Here is a 27636-nt window from a genome sequence, read left to right on the forward strand (position 1 = left end):
TGTCTTTTTTAAACTAAATGCTTTCCCATTTTAGAACATAGGACAAGATGGAGAATATCCCTTGTACGTTCTACCGCACTAATTAATGCCTATTGCGAGTTGATGTTATCGGATATTAGTGACCAGCAGATGTTAGGGACATATCTTCAGTTGTGTACTTTATCGTCATCAGGTGTTTCAGCCTTTTACTCACAATACACCCTCTTCTAATTCAGACCCACCACAGGTTGATCAGACCTGGGTGCATGTCCCGAGCATCTTGGGGCCCAGTTGGGATCTTTCCTTCCGATCTAGAGCCATTGGCTGCAGCGTTCTGCAGTGTGTGATGTTTCTTTTATGGTCCTGTGCAGGGCTTGTCAATGGATCCCCAGATCTTTGAGCAACCTTCTGGCGGAAACCCCTGCAGCCAACCTCCACAGGGCAAGCTATTGCTTTCAAACTACGTTGTTGTGCCTCAAATGCCATGTCTCCATACCGCAGCCTTTTCCTCTCATTCGCTTCCTCATCCTCCCAGTGAACTGTCAATTCTACAAAGTGGACGACGAATTGGATCAGATTATCAGTTCAGGTCTCAGGGTGGTAGTGACAATATGTGATGGGACTGTAAGCCGCTGGCCCACATCCACCAACAGCTCCCAGTCTCTGGCTTGCTCCAACTGACCTCTCCTGGTCAGTGGAGGAGGCCCTCACTGTCCCCGTTCTCTCTCACAGACAAATGTTTTCTTTTGAACTGAGTTTGATGTTTTGATGGCAAGGCATTGTTAGCCGTTCTCTTTGTTTCTTTTGTTGCTACAAGGCATTTGAGTACCTGGTGGTGTCTCCACGTATACCTAACTTGGTAGAGACTTATTTTACAACCAGTGAGGATGTGCCTGAAGGTAGCTGGAGTTTAGCATAGTGGGCAGGATGGATCTTCGTTCAGGTTTTTGGGTGAGGGAAGGACGTCATAGGTTGATGATGGTCCAACAGCCCGTATAGCTCTGTCTCAGGACTCTGAGAGCGTCCTCTCCAGCCTTGTTTTGGTGCATTTTAACTCTTCTACAAGACTTGAGATATGCAGCTCGAGGATGCCGTGTCCATACAGGCTGATCAAACCTCTTGGGACTCCTAACCACTTAGAGGTTGATCTCCATTCTCTCCATGTTATCAACTCATAGGAACGTCAACTACTGTAAGTGGCCACATCAGTTGGGGTAACAGGCCAAACTAAGCAACTAACAAGTGAACAAACACAATAATCTAATATTGCTGTTTGACATAACTTCTCCAAATACAAACCTGGAGGCCTTTCCTAAGACATTTATTACTGGAAAAATGCTTCCAAAGCTGTTAATAGGTTTTTTTTCACTTCAATTCCCAGAGCATCCCCTGAGCATGTTAAGTGCCCCCCATGCCTCCCACTTTGAAATCCTCTGGTGTCGATCATACATTTACCATTTCTATTTGAATATACATTTCGCAGCAGTATCCTGCAGCGTGCATCCTGTAGGTGCTGAATTTGTGGCATTTTCTCTTAGCTTAGCTTCGGAAGTAACAAGGTAAGAAGGTTTAAACACACAGCCTCATCTTCCTTTTTACCCAGCAGCCCTGTCTGAGTTGAACCACTCGAATCCTCAATTCAGTTTAACAGTCAGACAAAGCTGTGTTGTTGTGACGCACCTCAGAGTCACCACAGGTTTAAAGATTTCTAAAAATGAGTCTGGTACATCTCACAAAGCCACTTCCCCAATGGATATGGATTATGATATATACCCAACTTAAATCGACACAGTAGATTTGATTCTTCATTACTGGTATTTTGTTAGTAGTTGTTGCTCTATCCTACTATACTATTTTTTCTTTAACATAAAAGAAACAGACAAATAAAAAACACGTCAGTATAGGTATATTCTTATTACTACTTTTACTTGACATTGGTGACCACAGCACAACATTTAAACAGACTGAAGAGGCATGATGTATTTTTTATTTTCAGTGGCTAAAAGTGTCAAGATCATGGGCTAAGAAACCATGAAAATATATGTTTTGTGCAAGTAGTCACTCCTCAGAAACAAGCCTCTCCATCCTCTGAGATGTTGGAGATGCCACATGGTCCCAGATGCTCAACATGTTAACTGTCAGTTTCAACCAAAAAAAAGACATTCAATTTTTAAAGGCCACATTCTCTACACAGAAACAGATAAATAAAAGGTCCACAACACTGCTGGGTAGAACACCATTTTACAGCAGCTGGTAAATTCCCGAGCAGCTTGAGCCTTGTTATAGTGCTGTGATTGTTCTTAGTAATATCACTTTTCATTTCATCACTTTACACATATTAAAATATATGACCACATTAACTGATAATGAAGATGTTCCCTGTTAAATATCCATCTATAAGGAATCCACACAAAAAGTATTTGTTTTCGAAAAATAATGCAGCAACCTAATGAATACAATTTTTGGATACAATTTCTATATATTTACAGACCGTCGTTTAATGAAATTATTAAATACCAAAGTGCTGCAGCAGCCAATCAAATCGTGTTCAAACAAACAGGCAAAGGTTGTTTCTGCATACTGTATATACTGTATGTATCTGCACAACCTTGAACCATGAAAGTGGATCTAAGATAATTAGCTTCCTGTTCGACCACAGTCCCAGTGAGCTGCTGTTGTCCGTGAAGTTTCCTGGTACTACGTCAATTTTGCTGCTGGTCTCTCTCGGCTGCCTTCGAACGTGTTGAGTTTTCGCTGTTTTCTGCGGTTCATTTTGGACAGATCCTTATCAAACACCTCCCCAGAGCGCAGAGCCGACACCAGGTCATCAAACTCGCCCTCCTCTTCATTGGGTTTGGCTTTCTTCGCCTTCTGCTCTCTGTCTCTCTTCAGCTAGAGGCAAAGAGAGTGACAGGGATTGTGACAGGGAGAGGATGGATGAGGATTTTTTTAACTGTACATTTACACATAAATGAATGAGGTGATCATTAGACACATATGGAAATTTGGAAAGTGGGTAGGTGTTGTCATAGATTTCAGCTCTCATAAGTTAACATCAAAGTTTGTGCAGATTTCAACATTGTCAAATGAATGCATACAAAGTGCACCACCAACAAACAGCTGGTCCAGAGCAGTTGTAATAAATTGCCTATCCTTTCAAAAGAATGTTTTCAGATCTGCAGACAGTACATCCCTCTCTTTATCTCTTAATGTCTGCTGACCTGTGCCTCCATGAGTGCCCGTTTCTCCTCCTCCTCCTTGCATCTGGCCATGTTCAGGTTGTCCTGTTTGGCTTCGGAGAACGCTACGAGGAAAGTGTCGAAGATCCTGAAGAACTCATCCGGTTGCAGCTTGGATGTATCCTCTCCAAAGTGTCTCAGTGCCTTTCCAAACTACAAGAAGAGACAAAGAGGGAGAACAGTTACACTGCAACGTGTGTTTGTGACCCCACAGCCCTCATGACAGGGATGTCCCAGTTACACCTGGTGTTTGAATGATCAGATTGGAGCTTGACCACATGGCCGCACAGGTGCAATAGACCCAAGGAGGAATTGTGATCTAAGTCCTCAGGTTATTGAAGACAGCTGTGGATGGCGTGAACACAAGACCAAACGAAAAGAGAGAAAAAACAGCTTCACTAATGGATACTGTATTCTTCTATTCTTCTACTCTTCTTTTATCTTTTTTTTTTTTTTTATCTCAAGCAGATCGCAAATTGCAGATCGCAAATTGCAGCATTGCTTCCCCTGGAATGCAACGTTGGTGAACTTTGATTCACCATATTCACTTCACATTTGCGTAAGCCCAATACCATCTTAAAGGAAATGTACAACAATTTGGCTAATGTGCTTATTTGCATCCTTCGTTATGATGTTTTGATGAATATCAATCATATGTCTGTATGTTTAGTAAGGGTTAGGGTTAGGCCTAGAATAAAAGGATAATTCACTGAAGAATGAAAATTCACTCATTGTCAACTAACCACTATGCTGATGGAGGTGCGGTAGAAGAGTTTGGTCTGTAAAACACTTTTCAAATTCAACTCCAAACGGTGTCATTTACACAATTTTTAAGCCTAAATGTCCGATGCCAGCGGAAGTAGCAATGTCCTGTTTGGCAACGTAACCTTGGGCGAGAACTTGTGTGCAGTGTGTGTGAACGTGAATGCGGCTCCAGAGGAGGATATCAGAGGACATTTAGGCTAAAAACATAGTGTAATTTATGCTGTTTTGAGTCAAGTTTGAATGTTGGGGTTTACGGACACTTGGATGACACCACAGAAGCAGTACGGAGGCATTTAATGTTTTTCTTCTGTTGTTTTATTACGTTTGAAGAATCGGTCACCAGATACTTAAATTGTATTGGATTTGGCTGCAACAATCTTTACTCCTGAAACTCCAAAAGTGTTTTGTGGACTCAAACACATCACCCACCCCTCCATCGGCGCTGAGGGGTGGGTGATGAGTTTTTCTGTGAACTATCCCTATAACAAACTGGAAGTAGTAGAAAACTGGAAGTCTGATCCAGGATTTCTCATAGATGTTCAACTATATTTCTGGTTACTGGTTAATTTGCACTCCTCAGTGTTCTGATGATATTGAAAGTTTTTAAAGCACAATGAATCAGAAAGTGAATCTGAATGGCAGTTACTGTATCTGTTGCCCACTCACCAATTCTTTGGCCTCGGTGAGCGACTCCTCTACCTCAGAGAAGCTGAAGGAGGCCACGGTGATGAACTGACTGACCACAGGGACAAACTTATCAGCAGGAGAGTGAGAGGATTGAGCCTGCTGGTACTGCAGCTCCTGCAAATGGACCACAAGACATCAGACAGAGGGACAGGACATTATAACAAGATTTCCAAGCTCTCCACTGAGCTCACTTACCGCCTCTACGCTCTTTAGACCAGATCTCAGATTGCCAATGTCCTTCTCCAACTCTGTCATACTGAAGGGAGACAGTAAAACAAACACATGCTATTTGGGGTTTTAGGGTGAGTTGCAACTGGAACTACTGGACCAACGGCTGAGTGTAGTGACTTTTATGGAACCCTCCAAAGTCTTGGCCAGGTTACACACTGCATATATTAATGACCTTGTACACATGCCTCGCACAAAACTCATTCAAAGTGCTGAAGCTCGCTTCCCATCTGGTTCCAAAAATGTGGCCATAGTAAAGCTATTTTTGCCTCCCAACCTTCTTTTCCTTTAGAACCGAGTTGAAACTACACTCAATCACTTTACAGGCTCTGTCTGGATTAGCACGTCCTTATATGTCAGAGCTGCTCTCCCCCTATTACTAACGTACTGCTTGAGATCCTCGAACAAGTCTCTGCTTTCTGCCACAGAGTCTCGGCTGAAAACAAAAGGTGGCCCAGTGTTTGTTGTTAGAGCCTCCAGACTCTGAGGAGACAAACTGAATCCCCAGATAAAAAAACACTGCTAAATCATGATGCTTTTAAATCTTTAGATCATCAGAGTCACACCCCATCACCTTCATGGCCGTGTGTGTGTCTGTGTGTGTTACTTCATTCCCAGCCCTATGAGATAAATTGGGATTTGTGAATATGGGCTACAAATCAAATACAATTTGATTGACGATTGATTGATTCCTACTTGACTTTAGCAGCTTCTGGCACACTCTGTAGCTCGTCACTGAAGGTCACCACACTCAGGTACTTCTTCTCCAGTACAGTGATCATGTAGTGGAGCAGAGTGACGTTTCTGCGAACAAACAGCACACACATTTGACAATCAATCAACGATCACTTATCACTTTCTTTACTTCTTTTAAAACAAATAGTTGAACACGTGAAAAGGCCTTATTTTATCCCAGGAGACATTTTGACTCATAACATTTTGACTCATAAAAAACACATCACTCTATCCACAGGTGTATTTAATATTCAGCCATCTCTCATTATATTGTCTGCACAAGGATGTTTCCTTCCTCCACGTGTCAAAATGTCTTCAATGGAAAAGGCTAATGACGTAGGAAGCCTCGCTGAGAACTGTACTTGTCTATGCTTGACTTGGTGTCGGCTATCTTGTTCAGACTGGAGACTTTAAATCCGTAGGCATTTCCTCGCTGTCCTTTGTTCATGTAGTTCCCAAAGGCCAGAACCACTTCGAGCAGCTGATGCAGCCTCCCGCTCTGTACCACCTCTCTGGACGCGAGGCACAGAGCTGAAACCACAGAGAGAAGGAGGGAAATGTTAACACACAGCTCCTCAAACCATAACTGCAAATTAGTATCGTATCGTGTCCTCAGCAGAGGACATAAAACAGAGCTTAAAGAGAGAGGGAGGGTACCTTTGATTTTAGGCTTGACCTCAGCCACTCGTTCAGCAAACTTCTTCTTGAAGTAGAGCGCCTGCAGTCTCTGTTGGTAGTGGCTGATTCTGGGTGTGGACACAAAACAGACAACAACCGTGAACACCACCAGCAGGAAGAGGTGGAGACATATTTAGTGTAACTCAATGTTATATCTGTTTAACGAAATGAACCAATAATCAAAATTCCTCTGTGAATGCTGTATAAACCATTTGTGCAGATTCATATTTAACATTTATGTGTTGCGAGGGAACAACATGCTATATGGGACTGCTGGAGGAGAACTAGTTCATATGACATGTTTGACGTTGTAGGAAATTAGAGGTGTTTAACGGTATTAATCTCTAGATATGGACGATAATGGCATTTTCTGGACAGGGAGTCTTTATTTCACCAAGGGAACTACATTTTCCTCTGGTGAAATTTAACATTTCTTTTTTTTTTTGTAGAAGCTGTAAAGAACACAAGTTATTTTGGTACGTACCTGCTCATGTCATACAGGAAGCGATCTGCTTTGGCCATACGGTCCAGCTCATGCTTGTGTTCTTCTAACAGCTCAATGTCACTCTTCTCAGGAAGAAACTTCAGAAGCTTCAAACACAAAGACACATACACACAAACTATCAGAAAACGTTGTCAATCTGTTGGTTGTGAATTATCAGACATATGAGCCTAAAGTAAATACGTTGTTTCCATTTTTCCATTAGAGACCTTTCTAAACCAAGTGTCCTTGGGCAAGATACTGAACACCGAATTGCCCCGCATAGAAAAAAAAGTGCTGCTAATAGATGCACTGTATGAATGTGTGTGTGAATGGGTGAATGACAAACTGTACTGTAAAGAGCTTTGAGTGGTCATCAAGACTAGAAAAGCTCTATATAAATACAGACCATTTACCATTTATCCAAACAGGCAGAAGTGAATTAAGCTGCTCAATTCTTTCTCTTTCTCTACACTTGATATCATTATATCAACATGTTGGTGTGGAAGAATTTCCAACAGCCAGGCACTTCGAATGGATTTTACAAATACAGTAGGAGCCTTGGACAACAGACACTCCCCCTACTCTTCAGAATGCGATGTTTAGGAATGGGGATGTGTGTCCGCGGGTTGTGTTCCTTTGCATGTGTGCGTTTTAGCACCTGCTCCAGCATGTCTTTAGGTAAATCCTCCTGTTCATCCATGGTCAGGATTGCATGACGGATCTCCTCATTGGTCAACTTTAACCTGTAACACAGATATAGATTGTATTTCAGTTGTGAATACAATCACTTACACGTTTTACATTTACCATGCTGTCTTTGTGTAGAGGCTGTAAGAGAGATCTGTTTTTTTTACACTGTGGAGGAAGTCATTTCTGTTGTTTGTTAAACTGTGCTTAAATCAATAAAACCTGTGAAATCCAAGTTAAAAAATATATCTCCACAAGGATGTAGCGACTGAGATTGTTAAATAAATTGCAATCAGAGGATAAAACAATATACAAATCAAATATCCTTAATTAACACATACCACACTGATATGGAACCAACATATTAAAACTCCTATGTCGAGTGTCAGTTGTGAAATTGATTTTGGTGACTCCAAGTGGTAGTATCAAATATGTCATTTACAAAAACAAAACAAAGCAAATTAAACCAAAACTAAATAAAATGTCTGACCGATGCCAGAGGAGAGCAAATAGCAGCAAATAAAAAACGTATGAAATCTAAATGTAGCTGATTGATTTTAATTTATACGTACCTCTTATTTTTCCCTATCTATTTTTGTATTTCTTTTTGATATGGATCTGTACCATAACTGTTAAATCCAATTGACCAATCAATTACGTTTTTCTGATTCTAAAGTCAGATTCTGATATTGACATTGATACACAATTTGTATACAATAATAGCAAATCTTTTGTCAACAACAGTAATTTTTATTTATTAATTATAAATCAAGCAGGATATATTATTTATTGAGGGTGTGAAAAGTCTGTTACTAAAAAGTATAAAAAATAAACTTTGTTTTACTGTTATTATAACTTTGTAAAAACAATATAACATCTATGCTAGTATACAAACCAGAAACAGTTTTGTAAATCAGTATTTTACCTTTCAACAAGGAGGTTATGTTTTCCCCCGTGTCTGTTTGTTGATTTCTTTGTTGGTTTATTTATTTGTTAGCAGGATTACAAAAAGGTAGCCACAGAACTGATTTCCACCAAACCTTGTGGAGGTTGGGGCTTGGGCCTGAGAAGAACTTAATACATTTGAACCAATCCAACATCATGCGTATAGGACTGTTCAGCTGAATGCTGTTCTAGTTCTTAACTCAAATACAATCAACAACATACAGGCCTGTGTTTGCTGTGTCTGTAAAATGTTCACCCCATAATCAGTGACAAGAACAGGCCAATGGATGACACTCCTTCTCTATGCTATCAGAACCATTTGATAATTGCTAGAATCAGGTCAAAGACGGGACACATAGAAGCCTTAACTGCAGATTTTCAGAAATGTCATTGTTGTTTTGAGTTCAATATGGCGGTGGACTGGTGAGGTTGTTGGGTCATGGTCAGTTCCCACCTTGGGCACCAGATGTAAAGGTGCACTGAGGTAAATCATAATCACTGTCATTAACTGGCAGGAAATTCTCTGTAAACAGTGAATGAGGTAAAGTTGGATGCTTTTCACATATGGTATTAACATCTGTCATAACTGATCTGATCACAAGTGGACAGCTCTAAGTTGAGATGTGAATGCACCCAAGATGAGACAAGGACATATTAAATCACTCAGACCACATATGGAGGTGGTGACCCAATGGTCATGCCATAATTTGTGGAATAAGCCCATAGGTAGCGATATCCACTTTTCCAGCAGCAACAATTGTGTCCACACACTGACCGTGAGAGCAGAATGATGCAGTTCTGTGCGCGGCGACCATCAATCACTGACAGCTCTTTGACTTTCTTGGCAATCGTGCGATCACCCTCAGCATCCTTCTGCTAATAGAAAAGAATAGTCAGACAGCAACAAAATACAATACAACACAACCTCGCCATGACTGGGAACTGGGAAAATATAATCAATAACATATCAATGGATTGATACGTCAAATGCAGAGTATGTAATTGTATGTTTCGTGTCAGTGCAGTATTCACTATGTCACCTGTGGTTTTTGGTAAGCTGAGAACGTCCTCTGGAACTCTTCTAGATCCAGTTCTTTGAACACCTTCACATCATCGATCTCTTTCCATATGGTTCCTTCAGTCTTTTCCAGAAATAAACAATGTTAATAACATCATTTTAATCAGAGGTCCAATTAATAACTTACCCTGCGATTTCAACTCTGTGACAGGACTCTGACCTCTGTAGAGATTATCTGTGTGGATTCCACCACTACTACAAGCTCAACCAGTTCCTTGCCCACTTCATAGTGGTGTAGTAATATAAAACTTAAGAAAAAATTGCTTTTGGCTGCTCCTTGATTGAAACTTTTTTGCTGCCAACAAAAGACCAAAACCTCAAGTCGATACTTTTTCACTTCCCTCTTGATACTTTCACTATCAGCTTGTGGATTCTTTAAGGAAGAATGAACGTGTCTCATATTACTGGTCGCGATGTTGGAGATTGAAAATAAAGACAACAATAAAGGTCCAGTGTGGATAAGAATGTTTTATAACAATGATTTCATTGTTATGTTATCACTTGAAACTAAGAACCATTGTGTTTTTGTTACCCTACAATCAGCTCTTCATATCTACGAAGAGAGCAGGTCCACTTCCACTGAGTCCACTATGTTTTTACAGGAAGCCATAATGGACAAACTAAAGTATGCATCTAAAGAGGGAAGATCCCGTTTAAATGTAACTTGAGGGCCACCGTAGGTTCTCTAACACAGTTGAAAGGGGAGTAAGGGATAGTAAGGTGAGGGATATTAATTTGGTTGGTGGTTCGATCCCAATCTCCCCATTCCACATATTGACATGTCCTTAAGATACTGAACTACATATTGGCCCTCACTGGTGTGCCGCTAGCGTGTTATTGATATGGGATAGAGAAAGTTCTGCACATAGATGCACTGCATGAATGTGTGTTTGAATAGGTGAATGGCAAAACTGTACTGTAAAGAGCTTTGAGTGGTCATCAAGACTAGAAAAGCTCTATATAAATACTGACCATTAAATCCTACACACTGAACCTTTAAGGAAGTTAAGGACACAGCTGTCTTCTCCTTGTCTGTAACAAATGAGTAACAAAACCTTTACATGGCAAACCTGATCACTGCTGCTCAGTATGAATGAATGACAATGAATGACAGGCAAAATAATTAGTTAAATAAATAAATAAATAATAAGCTATCAGTAAAGTACTGTCATATATAAGCATGTGTAGGATTTATATAGTTATTGGGGTAATATAAAGCATGACACTAACTAATCAACACCTGTCAAGTTTTGCAAAGGAGACCCACAACTTTAAATCAAAACCTGCTCAATGTATAGGGGACACATTTTCTTATTAAGGATATGGCTGAACAAGCTCTTCACCTCTGAAAAAGTCAGGTAAACATTATTTGTTGGTGTAGAGGCTGATGGATCTAAAGTTCTGTTACGCTGTCACGAAGGTCAGGATGTCAGTAGTTGACATGCCCAACCTCTGTCATCTAGTTTAGGTACGAAATTTATACATTAATGGTAATTACTAATGAATGTGGATCATCAGCAGTTTGCTGTAGTTAATAAAGACAGTATCAATAGTAATTAGCACCAATAGACCTTAGGCAATTTGCTCCAGTTGAATGATTTCATTGGGTTGGATGGCTGGGGGATATTCTTCTTCGGGGCAGTGTTTAGTTGAGCTCCTAGAGGAGGAGGCGGAGGAGGAGGAGGAGCACATGGGCCCATTCCAAAAGATGGTGGGCCACCTGGAGGAGGAGGAGGTGGAGGAGGAGGAGAGGGGATGGACGGGGCAACACCAGCGGGGACTAAACCACCGGAAGTCACAGGAGGTCCTCCTGGAATGCTGGAGTTCTAAGAAAATAACAAGAGAAAATAAAGCAAATAAGGACAACGAATTCTGAACAGACAGATGAGCGAGCTTGTTGTGTTGGTGAACATACAGAGCTGAGCTGCTGCAGACGAGCAGACAGTCCTGCCACTTGCAGCTTCGCTTGCTTGTGATCGTTGCCCTCTCGCTCCAGTTTGTCCTTCATCTTGTTCAGCATCTCCATCATATCTTCTTTCTCCTTGTGCTTGGCCTCACACTCCCTCTCTTTCTTCTCAAAACGCTGCTGTAAGTTCTGCTGGTCTGGATGGAAAAGTGAGTGAGACAGCTAGAAACTCACAGGAGCTCTCGCTCTACAAACTGGGGTTGAGTTATTGGAGGCATAAGTCTTGAAGAACAAAGGATGATGAGTGGAAGACATTGATTGTGATTTTGGATATGCATTGTGTTGCCAGCTCGGTCCCGGAGGTATCCAGCTAATCATTTGTTAAATGCAAGCATTGACTGAGCATTTACAGGGGCAAGAAAAACACTAAGAACCTCCTGGAATTACCTGATTTTCTGATATAATAGATGGTCAACTCATGAATAGAGAGGTTAACCAGCTCCAATGATTGTGAGTATGTTTATAAACCAAAGTAGCTCTAACATAAACCTCTGCTAGCTTTGTTAACTCTGATGTCATTAGCTGTTTGAATGATGTGTAAGAACTACACAATGAGTTGTGTATTATTAGTTCAAATAGATTGTATTTGTCCATTCATGTAACTTAGATGAAGCTTTGAGTGTTGAAGACAAATTTACATATAAATGTGGATAATTCCACACGGTTCCCTTTCTTTTTCTTGCTACTGCATAATCAGCTGATGAGTCAGGAAAAGCAAAACTGTACAACCAACCACGTTTGTTCATTTTAATGCTGTACATGTTGGACATGTGTGTATTTACCTTTTCTCATTTTATCAGCTTGTTCTTTCCATTGTTTGACCTCACCCTCCTTGATGAGCCTAAAGACACATACAAACAAAAATGAGAAGTTAGTTCGCACCTTCCACCACCACCACCACACACACACGTGTGCACACACACACACACGCACACAAAAAGAGAAGCTTGTCCACTATTCCCCTGGAAACTCATTGTCATGGAGCTACATGTCTTTTCTACCAGGCACAAATTTCACATTTTGAAGATAGGTGTTGAAAAAGAAGTAAGCAAATATATATATATATATATATATATATAGGAATATTTAATATGTTAAATGAGGATTAAACCAATATTTGTGATTCTTTGTATTTTTTAAACAAAATCTAATTTGTGTATCAACGATAAATAGCAAATTAAAATGTTTGATTTTGTCGTGTTTAGCAACGTCGGCAGCCGTCTCTACAGGAAATGTTTTGTTTACCTCTACCAGTAATAAAACTGTGGTGTTTGGCTCAACATATTACAAATAATAATTACAGTCATCATTAATGGGCTATGTTCATGTCTCAGAGTTAGGATTCCTGCACACTTACATGCGGACAATATTTTTAACATTGAAGTCCTCCAGCGGAGCGACGTCAGGGTTTTCACCTTTGTCCGTCTGCAGAACCAGCTGCTGAACTATCCGGTCCAACAACACCCAGTACTGAAGTGTGGTGGTTTTCTGCTTATCTGCAGACAGACAGTGAGACAAGTCAGAGAGAAACTTCTACTAGCATGGATCATTCAGTGAACTGTAGGCGAGCAGGCAGCCAGACAGTCTTACATGGAATCATGAGACAGTGCTGCAGCGCCGACAGGAGGTGAGGGTAAGCTTCAGTGTGGTTCAGATTCTTCTTGATCAGCTCAAACATCTGGCTCGCACTTTTGGTTTCTATATGGACCTGAGGCAAAGTAGCAGAGGACATTTATTGCTGGCTTTATAACACAGTACATATTTAATTTGTATTTTCAAATTACATGTGACATGCTGAAGATGTGCTGGAGCAAGTGGGTTTGATTATAAAGGACTGGAAAACACAGCTCCTTCAACTTGCACCAATAACATGCAGCTTGTATTATTGTTAATTATTAGGATTTATTATTATTGTTAGGTTGTTTTGGTTACTAGTAATCTATAAAATCCCCTCTTAAAGTTGTGGTGTGTACCAGAAACAAAGTTGCTTGGTATGATGTAAAAAATTTGAAATATTAAATCTGTTCATCTATAAAAGTTTGAAATTCAGCTGGATCTGAAGGATGTGACATAAAGAAAAGTTTGCGTTAGAGCATTTGGAAAGTGTAAAGGTTTTTCTAAATGACTTACAGCATCGAAGCGTTTGGAAATCACAAGCTCATCTTCATTCCTCAACATCTCAAAAAAGTCCAGATGTCTGGAAGACAACAACAAGCTGTGACAACTAAACTCAGAAAGTACATTTAAACTCTGTTAATGTATAAATCAATTCATGTGGCCTGGTGCTTATTTGTTAGTTCCATGGTACAGTTCCATGTTTGCACCTTGAGGTGCACCTGATGTACGGTACCTGTCTAAGGTGGCGTTTTCATGGGAACGTAGTTTGTCAATAATTGGCTGGATGCCCAACATCAGAAACTCGTAGCGCAAATGGATACGGAACTCCAGACTGGTCTGTGGAACACACACACATGGACACGACATTAACACATATATTATTCATATTCATCTTTGTGATTGTTGATGTTATATAAAATGAAAATACAGGATTCTCAAACACCAACAGAAAACATCAGGTAGTAGCATCAGTCCCTGAAAGTTAAAGAGCGAGTCATCCTGACTATCTTCTTCTTTTTGATTGATCAGGAACCACTTACTCAACCAACCCTCAGTAGGCTAATAAACATATGCTACAAGTTTGAGTATAAATAGACACAACATTTGAGTTTCTCAACACACACACACACACACACACACACACACACACACACACACACACACACACACACACACACACACACACACACACACACACACACACACGATAGTACAGCAAATTCACCCACTAATACAAAAAATGTCGCCAACAGGGAAATCCCAAAAATTACATTTTCACTAAGACAAGTGGACTTGGGGCTTGGAGCCACATTCTTGGTGGGGAAGTCATAAAGTACATCTTTGGTGTTTTTAAAAAACAACATTAACACCTGCCTTATCCTAGGATGCAAATGGAGCGAAGGAATATAAAAAAATAAAGAACATACAGTAAAACAACAAACTGATGGTACTTAATGCTGCATGCATTTGATTGCCCCTTCAAAAGAGACGAAGACAGTTTGTTCATTACCTCTCCTGTTCCCTGACTGAGCACAGCATTGATGAAGGACATAATGGCAGTCTTCAGATTAACTTCATCTCTGTAGCGGCCCGTGGATCTATCCAAGTCTGTCAACAGGCTCTGCACACAGGACAGAAAACACTCCGGTTATAGACTTATCAATTGTGTTGGTACAGTGAAAGTGCTGCTGGTCTTTTTGATGTTTGACACCAGGTGAGCTTCAACATGATTGTCTTCTCTCTCTCTTGGTCTGGCTGTAGCTGATCACTTCCTGCCACACACTGTCAGCATGTTCATCTGTCCAACCACGAAGAGGATGATGCCAAATAATGGGACGGACAGAAGCGAGACAAGCAATACAGACAGCAAATGGACATCTGAAAGATACCTAATTGGTGTACACATTTTAACACCATAATTCAACATTTGATTTAATGTTTTTCTAATTATTTGACTTTATTTTGTAACATCCTAATTCAGCATTTTGACTCCTCAAGAAAATCCTTGCCTTGCGTGTTAAGCTATGAGTGGTCATGTCAAGAAATCTGATGAATCTACTGTATTTCGTCCTTTCACATCTGCCTTCGCAGAAAATGAAAAGATAGCAAACAAAAAAAAATCAGACCTGAAAACGTGTTCTCTCTGAGGCAAATTTCTGGTAGTGCAACATAGCTTCTAGCACTTTCTTATGGCCTCCTGGCACCAGACACACGGCTCCAAGGATCTCTAACACTGCAACCTAAGAAGAGAGAGGAAAGGTCAGTTACACATGAGAAGAAGAAGAAAAAAAAAAACCTTATCATTAACAGGGAAAGTTTGATTTCACAGATCTGAGTAAAGTTTGTCCTGACCAAAATTAGTTGCAATGCACAAACACGCTGGGGCAGTGCCATCCTTTTGTGCACATTTCATATCTCGTGGTCATTTTACATGTCTTTGTGTTTTTTTTTCTATTTCTTGTTCTTATATGTCATGTGGTTATTTTGTGTCTCCTAGTGGTTGTTTTGTTTCTCTTTTCATCTCTGCTTTTGTGTCTTTGTGCTCATTTATGTCATGTTCTTGTTGTCTTACTTGTCTTTGTGGTCATGTTGCAGTTGCCTTGCGACCCTTTGTACTTGTTTGATTGACTATCTTGCAAGAAATGTTGACCAGATGGGCCCATTTAATGATCCTAACATACTAATTTCAAACCAGCATGCACAAACCAAATGACATTCACCAAATCACTCCGCTTTTAGAGATTTTCTTCACAATTTTGAGAATAAAAGTAAGTCACAGAGTAGGCTATGTACTGTTTGTACCTTGGTCTTGATGTTTTCAGTGGCCAGACTTTGTGCGATGATATTAATACTCTCGCAGTGACCCAGGACATGAGCTCGGCCCTGTGAATTGTTCATCAGAGCTTTGATGCAGCCAATCAGTGAGGTGTGGATGTGAGACTCTGTGGTCTCATAGTCCATTGACGTGAGGAAATTCAGGAGACACGACAGGCCGTCCAAGTCAATGAATCGTGTCACAAACCTGAGGGAGATCAGTCAGAGTGAAAGTTGGAGGCAATTCTTTTTCACAGAAACATGTGTGTTAGAAGTGGAACTGTACCTCATTGGCTGTGTCCTCAGAGCTGTTTTAAGACCATCGACGATCTTCAGTCTTCCCTGCTCATCCTCACCCTCCAGCGCCAGTAGAGACCTCCTCTGGATATGGAGTTAAACAAACATAATTCCATGTAGGTTATCATTCAGGGCCAATAATGGAGAGTGTTTGGCCTACAGCCCTGTGGCTCATTAGTGGAACTATATGTTAGTATAGTGCATTCATATATAACGTTTATAACTATATCTATCAAAGCCCCATGTGTAAAATGTTGACAGTACTATACTGTATATATTTATATAATTATAAAAATAATATAAAATAATCTTCTAATTTTATGAAGAAAATTGGTGATGGAGCAAAAATACGTCAATGTTTTTTTCTGTGAATGAACTGGTAATAGCAGGATGAAAACAGAATGTCTTGTGTGACTCACAGCAGCCATGGACCTGAGCTGGTCAATATAAAACTCTGGCCACTTGGTTGCTCCTTTGTTCTCCTCTGCCTCCTGAAAAACATGAAGACACACAGGCGTATGAGGTCATGATACATAAACTGTACGCTGTAGGTTGCAGAGATATGTTTTCTGGTGTATTTATAGTTTCTTACCAGTTTCTTGCTACAGTAGAGGTTCCATTTCTTCTCTGCTGGTAAAGAAAACATGGCAGCCCTGTGCTCCTCTGTAAGGTCCAGTTCATCCTGGGATAGAAGGAGACAATGAGGATACAGAGGGACGATGTGAAAGAAAAGCACTTAAATACTTATGGATGTTTGAAGGCACTTAGAAATACTCAAGTGTTGAGCAAACGAACAATGCCTTGTACTCACCACCAGCTCAGTGAACATTGAGTCCAGCTCCTGAAGAGGGGGCATGGGCAGGGTGGGCTCCAGTGAAGCCATAATGTTATCATGGCAGTAGGTGATCTCTGGTTGGTCACTTCCTTTGAAGCAGCAAGAAAACAGAGAGGACAAGCTGCGCCCCTGGGGCTGCTTCACCCGGGATGCCATGGTTACAGCAGGGACCTAAACAGAAGTGTTGGCTGGTAGGAATAATCACAGCAGTGAAATGTGTGGTTAGTTATTCTCAGAATTTGTTTTGATGCATGTTGCAGCAATTCTTGTGGTAAAAGATCTGACAAATTAACTGGATACTGAGTTTGCTTGATATTTGAATAAGGCATGGAAACATGGAAAACATTTAGTAAAATTGTGGACAATGGTAAGACAGCTAGATTGAATCTGTGGTAACCAATCAAATGACATTTAATAAAGTGTTAATTTATGGCAAAACCTTTTCCTTTATATATGTGTCTTGTTTTCTCAGGTCATATTTTACATCATATCCAGTTACTGCTTGAACATTCCAATAGTAAATATGAATAACAATTTGTAATTGCAATAAATTATTTTTGATGATGCCTTGACCTCTCCTCTGGTGTGACCATGAAGCTATAATTTCCAGTTAACATCAAGGGAAAGATTGCCATGAAATTAAACTAGCAGTCTCGTGTTCCCCTGAAAGTGAACGCTTGTCATTTCTGACGCATTATAATCCTGATAATGTCATTTATAAGTGTTTTCTGCAGACACTGGAATTTCTGTGAACCCTGATGGTGACTGCTGGTGACTTTATAATCATGATAAACTAGATGAGATTCATGTTGACTTATGTAATGAGAAAAAAACTGTAATATTTAATGTGTGAAACACATAAATTGTACATATCATAAAGAGTGCAATCACAGTGGGTCAGATCAGCACCGAGTACAAAATCTGTTATTAAGTATAAAGTTACAAGATGTTTTTTGTGTTATAACAAGATAATTTAAGGTTACAGAATGATTGGATGTCATTCATGATAGCAAAAAGTAAAATATAATTCTTTTGAACATGGACTAATGCCACTTATTTGGACTTTATACTTCCAGTGTCAAATTGTGTAATGACTGTTAAACACAATTGCAGCAAAGACAATAACAGCATCATTCAGCAAATTATAATTACAGTACAATCACTGTTATTTTATTATATATAGAGAACTAAGTTGCAGAAAGGGATTAAAATATCAAACTGTAAAAAACAAGATGTAGCAAGAGAAGGAAACTGTACACGTAACTCTGGTGAGGCCATCACATGTACATGTAACTCATTCACAATAGTGTTGCCAGTGCGTAACTGCAAACATACAATTAAAAGACTGTGTGCTGAGTTACAAATATAATGGGGCACTATCAATAACTGCAATGACTGGGATATAAAAGCCATCAGATATATTTTTAGGTTTTTTAGTTTGGATAATGTATGATTTAATTTGGTGCTGTCCAAATAAAATTGAATAGATTTTTTTCGTTTCATCAATCTACCACAATTCTAAAAACGAATACTATAAATTCTAAAAAAGTAACACAAAAAATGTGACATATTATTCCATTTAGAAGCCAGGAAAATATATAACATGTAAAAATGATCATGTTTTTCCAAACATATATTACACTAATATTGATGTATGACAGATTAGATGTTGCAGATATTTTTGTGAACAGGATAAGAAGAGCACGAGTGTAATTACTGACGTATTCCATTTCCACTAACAATCAGATGAACAATAAATTGATGCTGACCAATTCTTAACTATCACACACAAATATTATAAATACTATCTCTTGAAAATCTATCTTCAATCAAAATTGCATAATTTTTGCATATCCACATCCAGGTCTCCAAAGGCTGCACAAAGATCCCCTTTGTACTAACACTGACATGATCAAACACAAGCACATGCACCAAGTAACACAGTCACACACATAAATTCATTTGGGTGTGATGTATAAGACATAACTGGAACCGCTCCTGCTCAGGTGAGTCATGAGGTGTGGCTCAGTGATAGTACAGAAATAGTTTCAGTGAAGTTGCAAAACAACTGCATACTCAGGTCCCTATAGTAATAAAGCAAAGTGCTGATGAAGTCCGAGACACAACAATATGCTTTTGTATACATTTTCCCAGTTAGAGTGGTAACACAGTGTACAGTTTGTTAAGTTATACATTGAGTTTATGTGTGGTTGTTTGTGGTGATACTCTACTCTCAACCATAGACTGTATTTAAAGATTCATGACATGACAGTTACCCAAAAGTGAAGCCAAAACAACTTCATAGCCACCTGGTGGCAGGTTGCACTATCGCTCATAAACACCTGCCTCCATGTCAGTGGAATGGACATTGACACAACTAACGTCAACGTACAAATTAAATATTTTTTTTATCATTAGTTTTATAAATGCTCTTATAAATGTTCAAATGTAAAATTTTCCCGGTAAGTTTGGTTTTAATTTGTTTGTTTGATGCCATAAATATGGGGTGAAACACCATGATTGAAAGCTGAGACTGGCTCGCGATTGGCTGAGCATTTGTATCGGCAGAATGTTGACACTGTAGCTCTGCTCCATCATCACAACTTCATAGACTCTGGCTCCAAATTACGTCAAAAGCACAAAATGGCAGAACATGTTTCCAGGATATTTTAGCTTAATTTTTGAACAACTGGAGGAAGTGGAGATGCGTTGTCCATCTTTATATGCACTCCATAAACTCAACCCTTTCACGTTACAATAGAACAGCAACTACATACTGTAGGAAATATAATTTATGGATAGTTTATGGATAGGACTTTTATTTTCCATTGAAATACACGTAACATATATGTACTGAGACAACCTGGGTGTGACACTCGACAGTCAACTCTCCCTTACTGCCAACATTACTGCAACAACACGTTCCTGTAGATACACGCTGCACAACATCAGGAGAATACGTCCCCTTCTCGCTCAGAAGGCGGCGCAGGTTCTGGGCCAGGCTCTGGTCATCTCACGCCTAGACTACTGCAGCTCCCTCCTGGCAGGTCTACCTGCTAGTGCCATCCGACCTCTGCAGCTCATCCAGAATGCAGCAGCTCGACTGGTCTTTAACCTACCTAAGTTCACTCACACTACACCTCTCCTCCGCTCCCTTAACTGGTTACCAGTGGCTGCCCGCATTGTGTCTGAAAGCAGCTTTTGATTCTTATCTTGCTGGACCTATTGGCAGCCTTGGATACAGTGATCAACAGCATCCTGCTGTCTGTTCTCTCCAATGGACACTTTTTGCAGCACTTTATTTGAATCATATCTCACTGATCATTCCTTCAGTATGTCATGGTGTGAACAAACATCCTTATCTTAACCTATTCCCAAAGGGATGTACACACACTGAAGAGCAGTCTTACACACACTTGACTACTGAAATGCTTGAGTAAAATAATCTGGTTGTTTTTTTGCTTTTAATTCTTTTTAATTCTACAGTTGTATTATAATATTTAAATTACCATAATAATTAAAATATATATTATAAAAATAATACCAAATAATTGTTGAAGAGGAGAACAAACACAGAATATTTGGTCTATACTGCAAAAGATAACACTTTTTAAACACATGAACATTGAAGAGGAGAATATTCAGTAACAAAAATAGTTTCCAATCTTAAGATTTTAGACACAGGTGTTTACATATTACATTTGTCACATGTTTCATAACTTTACAGCTTTTAAATCAAATGTTCCATCCAAGTGTATTAATTACAATAATTACACTATAAAAATTCTAAAAACCGAGTTCGTTTCCCTTCTGATACGAGAGATGGCTCAGGAGATGCAACTACACCAAACGGTACGCACCGCGTATATAACAACTTTTTTTACAGTGTGAGTCTGGTGCCGCGCTGTCCTTTGATTTCTGTGTGTGCACAGGGCACTGCAGTCTCATGACCTTTTATGGTCATTGTCGGGGCGTTTACCTATGCTAATTCGGAAAAACTGATGCACGCTTTCAACTTACCAACACATGACATTCATCAAAATAAGAACACGAGTGGGAACAAGCAAAATGTAAGAAAATTACTGATAAGTAATGCTTTGTTGGTCCATTGAAATCTGTCACAGGTTAAAATAGGACATCAGGACAAGATTAATTTCATAAAGGACAAACACATTTGTTGTCCTTTGCATCTGCTGTTTGGTTCAGGCCACACAAGCAAAGACAGCATGAGTAGTCTGGATTGCAATGTGTGTCATCAAGAGCATCAGTAATGAAGATGGTAAATGGATTGTTTTTATACAGCACTTTTCCAGTCTTGTCAACCACTCACAGCGCTTTACAGTACAAGTCCCATTCACCCATTCATGCACAAATTCAGACAGCAGTGTTTTTTCCCCCTTTACAATCCATTCATACACTGTGGCCTCAGCCATCAGGGGTTATTTGGAGTTTAAGTATTTTGCCGTGCAGACATCTGCAGAACTGTGCAGACATTTGTATTTTTTGTATTCTGGTAGTACATGCACATTCAGCACAAATAAAGTTGCATTGTCAAATGAACTTGAGGGGTAAAGGGAAAGGTATTCTGTTGAGAACAAAGCGTCAAATCAACAGTGTAAATGCTTTCTCAGGTCTCAAAGTTTCTAGAACCTCCTTGCTCTGAGGCAACATAGTTAACAACTGCACCACCATGTGCTTCTCTATCCCCCTTTCATCCCAATCACACATTTGGGGGTCCTTTATCTTGACCAAGGACACTTAGTCACACAGACTTGAAGAGCCAGGGATCTAATCATTAGCTGTCCACTTAATGTCCTGTGCTATAGCCACCACAATGATGAAAAATTAGTAGATGAAGCATCAAGTGGAATGAGAAAAAATGGAGATGGATTAATGTACTGTAGAACTTCTCTTTAGGGGTCAATGGTGTAACCTGGATGTGGACGTTGATGCGTTGATGCGGTCAAAAGATACTTGACAATCAACGTTGTCGTGAATGATTCAGAAAATGCCACCCCCAGCCTTATCCCTTACTCTTCACCTTGGATGAAGCTACAACCATCCATTGCTTGGTTTCTAAAGGTCAAAGGTTGTTGCAACAAAAGAGGAAGGAGCTTTGTGATGTGGGGCTCAGTGAGAGAATTTGAAGATTCAAAAACATGAACAGAAAGAAAAATCCAGAGCCTCACAGCCACACTCGAGGGACAAAGTTTATCTCAATGAGATTGTGCTAAAGATGAGAAAGCAATCATTCAGTTTGTACAAAGACTGGTTGACATTACCTCATTAAATGAAGGTTTTTCAAAAATGGCTCCAGAATATATTGTAAAAACTGAGCCTTGCAAGGGATGATGAAATCCTCAGAGTTAATGGTTGGCTGAGTAAAAGCAGCACAGCAGCAAAATCGAAACATCCAGTCAATTTGTGTGTAAAGGACTTGCATATATCCACATACGGTTTGAGCTGTCCATTCACACATCATTAACTGGGACATACAGGAAGAAATAACATGGGGCCCGGGTTGAAAAATAAAAACAAAAATCTGCTGTCAGGAAAGTCATAGTTGACTGTGTTGTTTGCAGACACAACAGAAGAAAACATGTCGGACAGTAAAAGGCAGTTTTAAGGTAAAGTAGGGTAAACAATTAAGATCAGAGATGAAAACACAAATCAGATTCCTCATCTGCCTCCACTGGTCGATTATCAGGAAACCAGTTCTACCTATGCCTGCCCAGCTCTTTGAACCTGAGCCCCAGTTCCCTGTCCAGTCCGTCTACCAGCTCAACCAGTCTTTGATTGTTTTGGGTTTTTTTACAATAAAAAACTCAAAACTTCTTCTGTTTCTCTTCCCATGTTTGCATTTAGAGGCCAGAAATCATTATGTACTTGATGACATCCAAATAACAAATACAGTTTTTGTCCAAACCAAAGTGCCGGACAGATTGACTCACTGACAGCCAGATATATGTCTGGTAGTATTTGTGCAGACCTTGTTAAACATCAAATTCAAGGACTTTCTGGGCCCAATGGCCAGGAACTGAAGTAGCAGGCATTACAGAAGCTCACAGATGACAATTATAAAGAGAAACTTGAACATGGAACCTGGTTATGTTTAAAAATTAAATAAAGAATAACCGAAGAATAGTAGCTGGACTGGAGCAATGCGTAACCACATTCAGCCCAGGCATATGGATGTTAACCAAGGAGGGAAGGCTGCTAGTACTAGCACTGTTTAAATCAGCCAAACTCAACAAATCAATATGACATTTTGACACTGGCTAGGATGCCAACTACATTGTTCTCTGTTTTAGTTGTTTTCTGTGAGTTATCTTACTTTTAGACAAGTTGACTAGTTTCTGTCTCTACAAATCTCCATTTATTAGACAGGGAAATTAGCGTTTACATGTACATCCCTGGAACAAACACTGAGGCAGTGTCCTTGCCTCAGTCACCTAAATGTTTTTTTACATAACAGCATGCCAGTGGTTGCTGCAGGACTCATATAATGATCAGCTGTGTGTATGTTCACTTTCTTTATGGATTGATGACAGAGTTATAGTTCATCCAGTTTGCAGGGTTTAATCAATTCTTTATTGATCCCTGCAGGGGCACTGTGTTTTCTCTTGCCCCTCTTCCACACAGTGGTCAAAGGTCAGTGTCAGCAACAGAACAACAGTTCCACTGTGTCATGTACCGTTCCTCTCCCTCAGTCATGTTTCCCTGTTTGCTAGGTTGAATTTCTTCCTGTTTTTTTTTTTGTCACTCATCCCTCGGTTTCACATGTGTCTGCTGCCTGTGGTTTCCCCTGTGGCTCATTGGTTTCACCATCTCTGTGCTCCCCTTCCTCTCTGTCATTTTATCCTGAACATCACATCTTTTCACATTTCTCCTAGCAGTTTTGTCCGCCTCTGTCCACTCCTTGTCGGATTTAATTTTTTGCCTGTTTTACTGACCGCCTGTGTACTGACCAATGTTTGCAAGTAAAGACAGATTTTTGAAGCCTTCTGTTTCTGAGTCGTGCATTTGAATACTCTAAGCCCATTGCTACTATAATGTTTAATATTCACAGAAGTATAGTTTCATTGAGCAAGCCTTATTTATGTTCTGATGATCCTATCCTAATAATCCTAAAACAGCTGGGGCATGTACTATAAGGTTATCTGGCTTCACTAACATTGGTCGTCTTGGATAACCTGTACAAAGCTAACTACTCTGGCTTTTCCTACCTTTTTATATCTATCCATATTTCCCAGAGTTGTTACTTACAAGCAACATCATCAGATCCATGATTAGACCATTGAATATGATATGAGAATCTTACCTGCAGGTAAATTCAGTTACAGTGACTGCAATTAACACAATGATATTTAAACAATATTATTACACAACTACAATTGAAAAGAAACACCAGAAATAATGTCTGATTTACTATGATAGGAAGAATTTACACTAAATACTCATGCAGAAAAAAAAAAGGTATAATAATGTCATACTGCTTTTGCTGCCAAAGCTCAACAATCAACAAATGCTAAAGCTCAGTCGCACTGACATGTTGATTTATGATCATGACAAATATTGAATGGTGTGTGGGTAATTTTTACATCTATTGGGTGATGGGTTGTTTAGTTGTTCCACAGTTATTATTCAGAGATAGTTTATTTACTGAAAATGTATGCTTTTAGAATGTTATTTTATCCCTGCAGCTCAGAATAACACAAAGGAAACTGGTGATAACTGGAGATAAATCCCATCCCCTCTGTTGTATGTAATTAGAAAATGTAACCACACTGTTGTGTGTTCCATGATTCAGTCAGATGAAACCAGTGCTCTTTTCCTCTCACCTGTCTGCTCTGCTTTGGATGCAACAACCTTGCATTACTTTCACATACAGTCTGAATCCAGTGTGCAACTCTTATGGTTCATTGACCTGGTGCTTTAGCGCTTCTCTTATCGGGTTTGTTTGAAGTGAATACCGGACTTTTTCTTTCACAGTGTTTTGACTGTGGTCTGCAGCCCCCCACTCATTACAGCCACCCCTGCTATTAGTGACCTGAAAATTACACTCTTTATTTCTGAACATGTCAGACTGAATATATGAATACACCCATTGCAATGAGCTGCTTAATGGTAACTGTAAATCATTAACGCATGTCCATTTTATTTAATTAGTTTAGTTAACTCCATATGTGGGCTCCAGGCTGCTGAATATGTTATAAACCTTGGACCACGACACATGAACTATGGGCAGTAGTGGAGAACATTTCCTCGCCTGTATGTGATGGACTTTAACTGGATGTAGATGACATGTGCTCGTGTTTCCTTCACATGCAAAAGAGTTGTTGCACTTGTAGCAACGAACTTTGTCACCCTTGGCTCTCGTGAAGTGTAACCACACTTTAAAAGTTCCAGCCAGTCTAAAAATCAATGGTCCAAATGTGCTAAAGAGGAATCCATCAAATTATTTGGAAAGGTTTCAAGACATATTTCAATTTCTCCTTAATTTAATTATTTTAAATGCATTTTTTCCCTGTACCTAAACAACCTTTTGCGCACAATAACAAGATTGTTCCATTTCCATTCTCTCAATGCATAAATCTTGAATTTCTTTTCTTTTCTTTTGAACCCTTTCATTTTGTGGTATGTTATATATACTGGAGACTCGAGGTGTTTCCCAACAACCCGGTTAATCCTAATTCAGACGTAATATTATTTTAATCATTTCAACTGAAACAGATGATTGGATCAAAGCCACTTATTCTTGGAGTGTTGCCAGGCGATAGAACCAATCCCAGGTGACTTTGGGGCGAAGGCGGAGTACACCCTGGATAGGTCACCAGTCCATCACAGGGCCAACATGCAGAAACAAACAACAATCCACACTCTCATACACACCTATGGGCAATTTAGAGTTTTCCGTTAACCTTCATGTCGACTGTGGGAGGAAAACGATGAGAACACATAAACTCCAGACAGAAAGTGGTCGCCACTTTCAAACCCATAACCTTCCTGCTGTGCATGTGAGGCGACAGAGTTGACTACTGCACCAACATGCCCCCATACCTCTCCATGTGTACATTTGAAATCCAAAGAGTTGTCACAGAGGATTAATCAGGTTTCAGAGACCAGAAAAACATTAGCATCCAAGGTAGCACAGGAGCAACTGTTTCTGTCGTCTCAGTTCACTACTTTCAAGGTTAATTTATATTGAATGAGTGTGGTCCCAATAGTTACTGATTCCTACTACAGTGTTGTACAGTGTGCAGTGCATGTAATTGATATACTGAAATTCTGGGGAACTTATAAACAGATTATGGTAGAATACTTTTCACTGTAATGGCATGTAAAAACTGTATGGGCAAAGTAAACCTCTGGAAATTCAGATTTACGCTTCTTGAAGAATCCTTCCCAAAGTGATGATATGGGTTACAGCAGTGTAAAAAAGGTGTAGAACAAGTCTTGAAACAATGAACAATTGAATCATTCATGGAGTACAGCAACATACTTATAGTATAGGGGTACTTAATGCCAGATCATGCTTGTAAAAATCAAAATCAAATTTAAATATTTTTTTGTAAAGGTATATGTTATGGAAATTTCCTTGTGGACTATTTCTAAAATCCTGGCTACAGACCTGTGGACCTATGATGTCATCATTGTCTACATAAAATGTGCAGATCATTGCAGCTTCCTTACCTTTGATATCCTCTTCTATGTGATCCAGTGAGACACCATGCTCAGGTTCAGCAAGGTGTGTGTAGCATCAGTCAAGTGTCAGATGAATATCTGTAGAAGAGATCATTCACTCCGCCGTCACTGCAGCTCGAACTCGAATGTCATTCCAACATTGTAACAGCTGGTAATAAGTGAAGACGACTTAAAAAAAAATGAATGAATGTGTTGAATCAGTATGTGGGTCTTTCAGCAGAGATACAGTTGAATTCCAAAAGTTCAATCAGTGTCTGAAGCCGTTTTTATAATCCACAATAAGTTTGTCAAGATAGAAACTAGATAAATACAAAATCCCCAAGAGAGTGTCCCCAAGAGCTGATTCAAAGAGGGATTCCCTGGGAGTTTGGCAGAAATGTGCAGGTGTCCAAGAAAATAAAAATCGTCACGTATGTCCACACAGGGCCTGTCCTTTTCTACCTCTGTATACCTCTTGCCAGTATTTGTCTGGCACAGGGAAACTGACAGATCAGCCTGAGTGAGACTGTATGTGGAGAGTTCAAAACACACATGACTGCATTCCTGGTGGAGGCAGTCACGCCCCGACCTCACCCACTACAGTGTGTGTGTGTAAGAGAGAGAGAGAGAGAGAGAGGATGACAGTCTGTGTGGTGATATCTGTAGCATCTCATCATATCAAAAAACAGATTTTTTGTTTCAGATGTTGATCAGCAGATTAGAAACATTTTCACATTTACTGTTGTTCAGCTCTTCACAACCAGTTTTACCAACTTTTACTTACATAATTAGCATTGTTGCTCTCAAATGGCCAACGCTCTGAAATTAGCATACTGCAAGTGACTAAGCCAGGGATGGGCGGACAAAGCCTCATCAGGCCTCTGATGCTTCTTCCTTATTGTTGCCGCCTTCAAATGG

General features: G+C 39.7%; 1 protein-coding gene across 5 annotated transcripts; it reads right to left on the bottom strand.

Annotated features, from left to right (window-relative positions):
- Positions 1-2542: 2542 nt before the first annotated feature.
- LOC117755990 (disheveled-associated activator of morphogenesis 1-like) lies at positions 2543-27198 on the bottom strand. Of its 5 annotated transcripts, none has more exons than XM_034576246.1 (27): positions 27181-27198; positions 26728-26817; positions 17011-17205; positions 16792-16881; positions 16619-16690; positions 16189-16283; positions 15891-16110; positions 15215-15328; positions 14599-14709; positions 13822-13925; positions 13602-13668; positions 13062-13179; positions 12829-12967; positions 12254-12312; positions 11421-11608; positions 11077-11331; positions 9468-9569; positions 9203-9303; positions 7454-7538; positions 6796-6902; positions 6291-6379; positions 5996-6164; positions 5595-5702; positions 4866-4926; positions 4650-4784; positions 3201-3371; positions 2543-2871 (listed from the first exon to the last, which is right to left on the bottom strand). In XM_034576246.1, the coding sequence occupies exons 3-27, from the start codon at positions 17188-17190 to the stop codon at positions 2677-2679; spliced, it is 3135 nt and encodes a 1044-aa protein (XP_034432137.1). In that variant the 5' UTR covers positions 17191-17205; positions 26728-26817; positions 27181-27198; the 3' UTR covers positions 2543-2676. The 5 variants fall into 5 exon arrangements, with proteins under 5 accessions (XP_034432137.1, XP_034432138.1, XP_034432139.1 ...); XM_034576247.1 differs by having other exon boundaries at positions 17011-17222; positions 27181-27197; XM_034576248.1 differs by lacking the exon at positions 27181-27198 and having other exon boundaries at positions 9203-9300; positions 26728-26899.
- Positions 27199-27636: the final 438 nt, after the last annotated feature.

The sequence above is a fragment of the Hippoglossus hippoglossus genome, chromosome 22, assembly GCF_009819705.1.
Source record: "Hippoglossus hippoglossus isolate fHipHip1 chromosome 22, fHipHip1.pri, whole genome shotgun sequence".
In the NCBI taxonomy this organism is placed as follows: domain Eukaryota; kingdom Metazoa; phylum Chordata; class Actinopteri; order Pleuronectiformes; family Pleuronectidae; genus Hippoglossus; species Hippoglossus hippoglossus.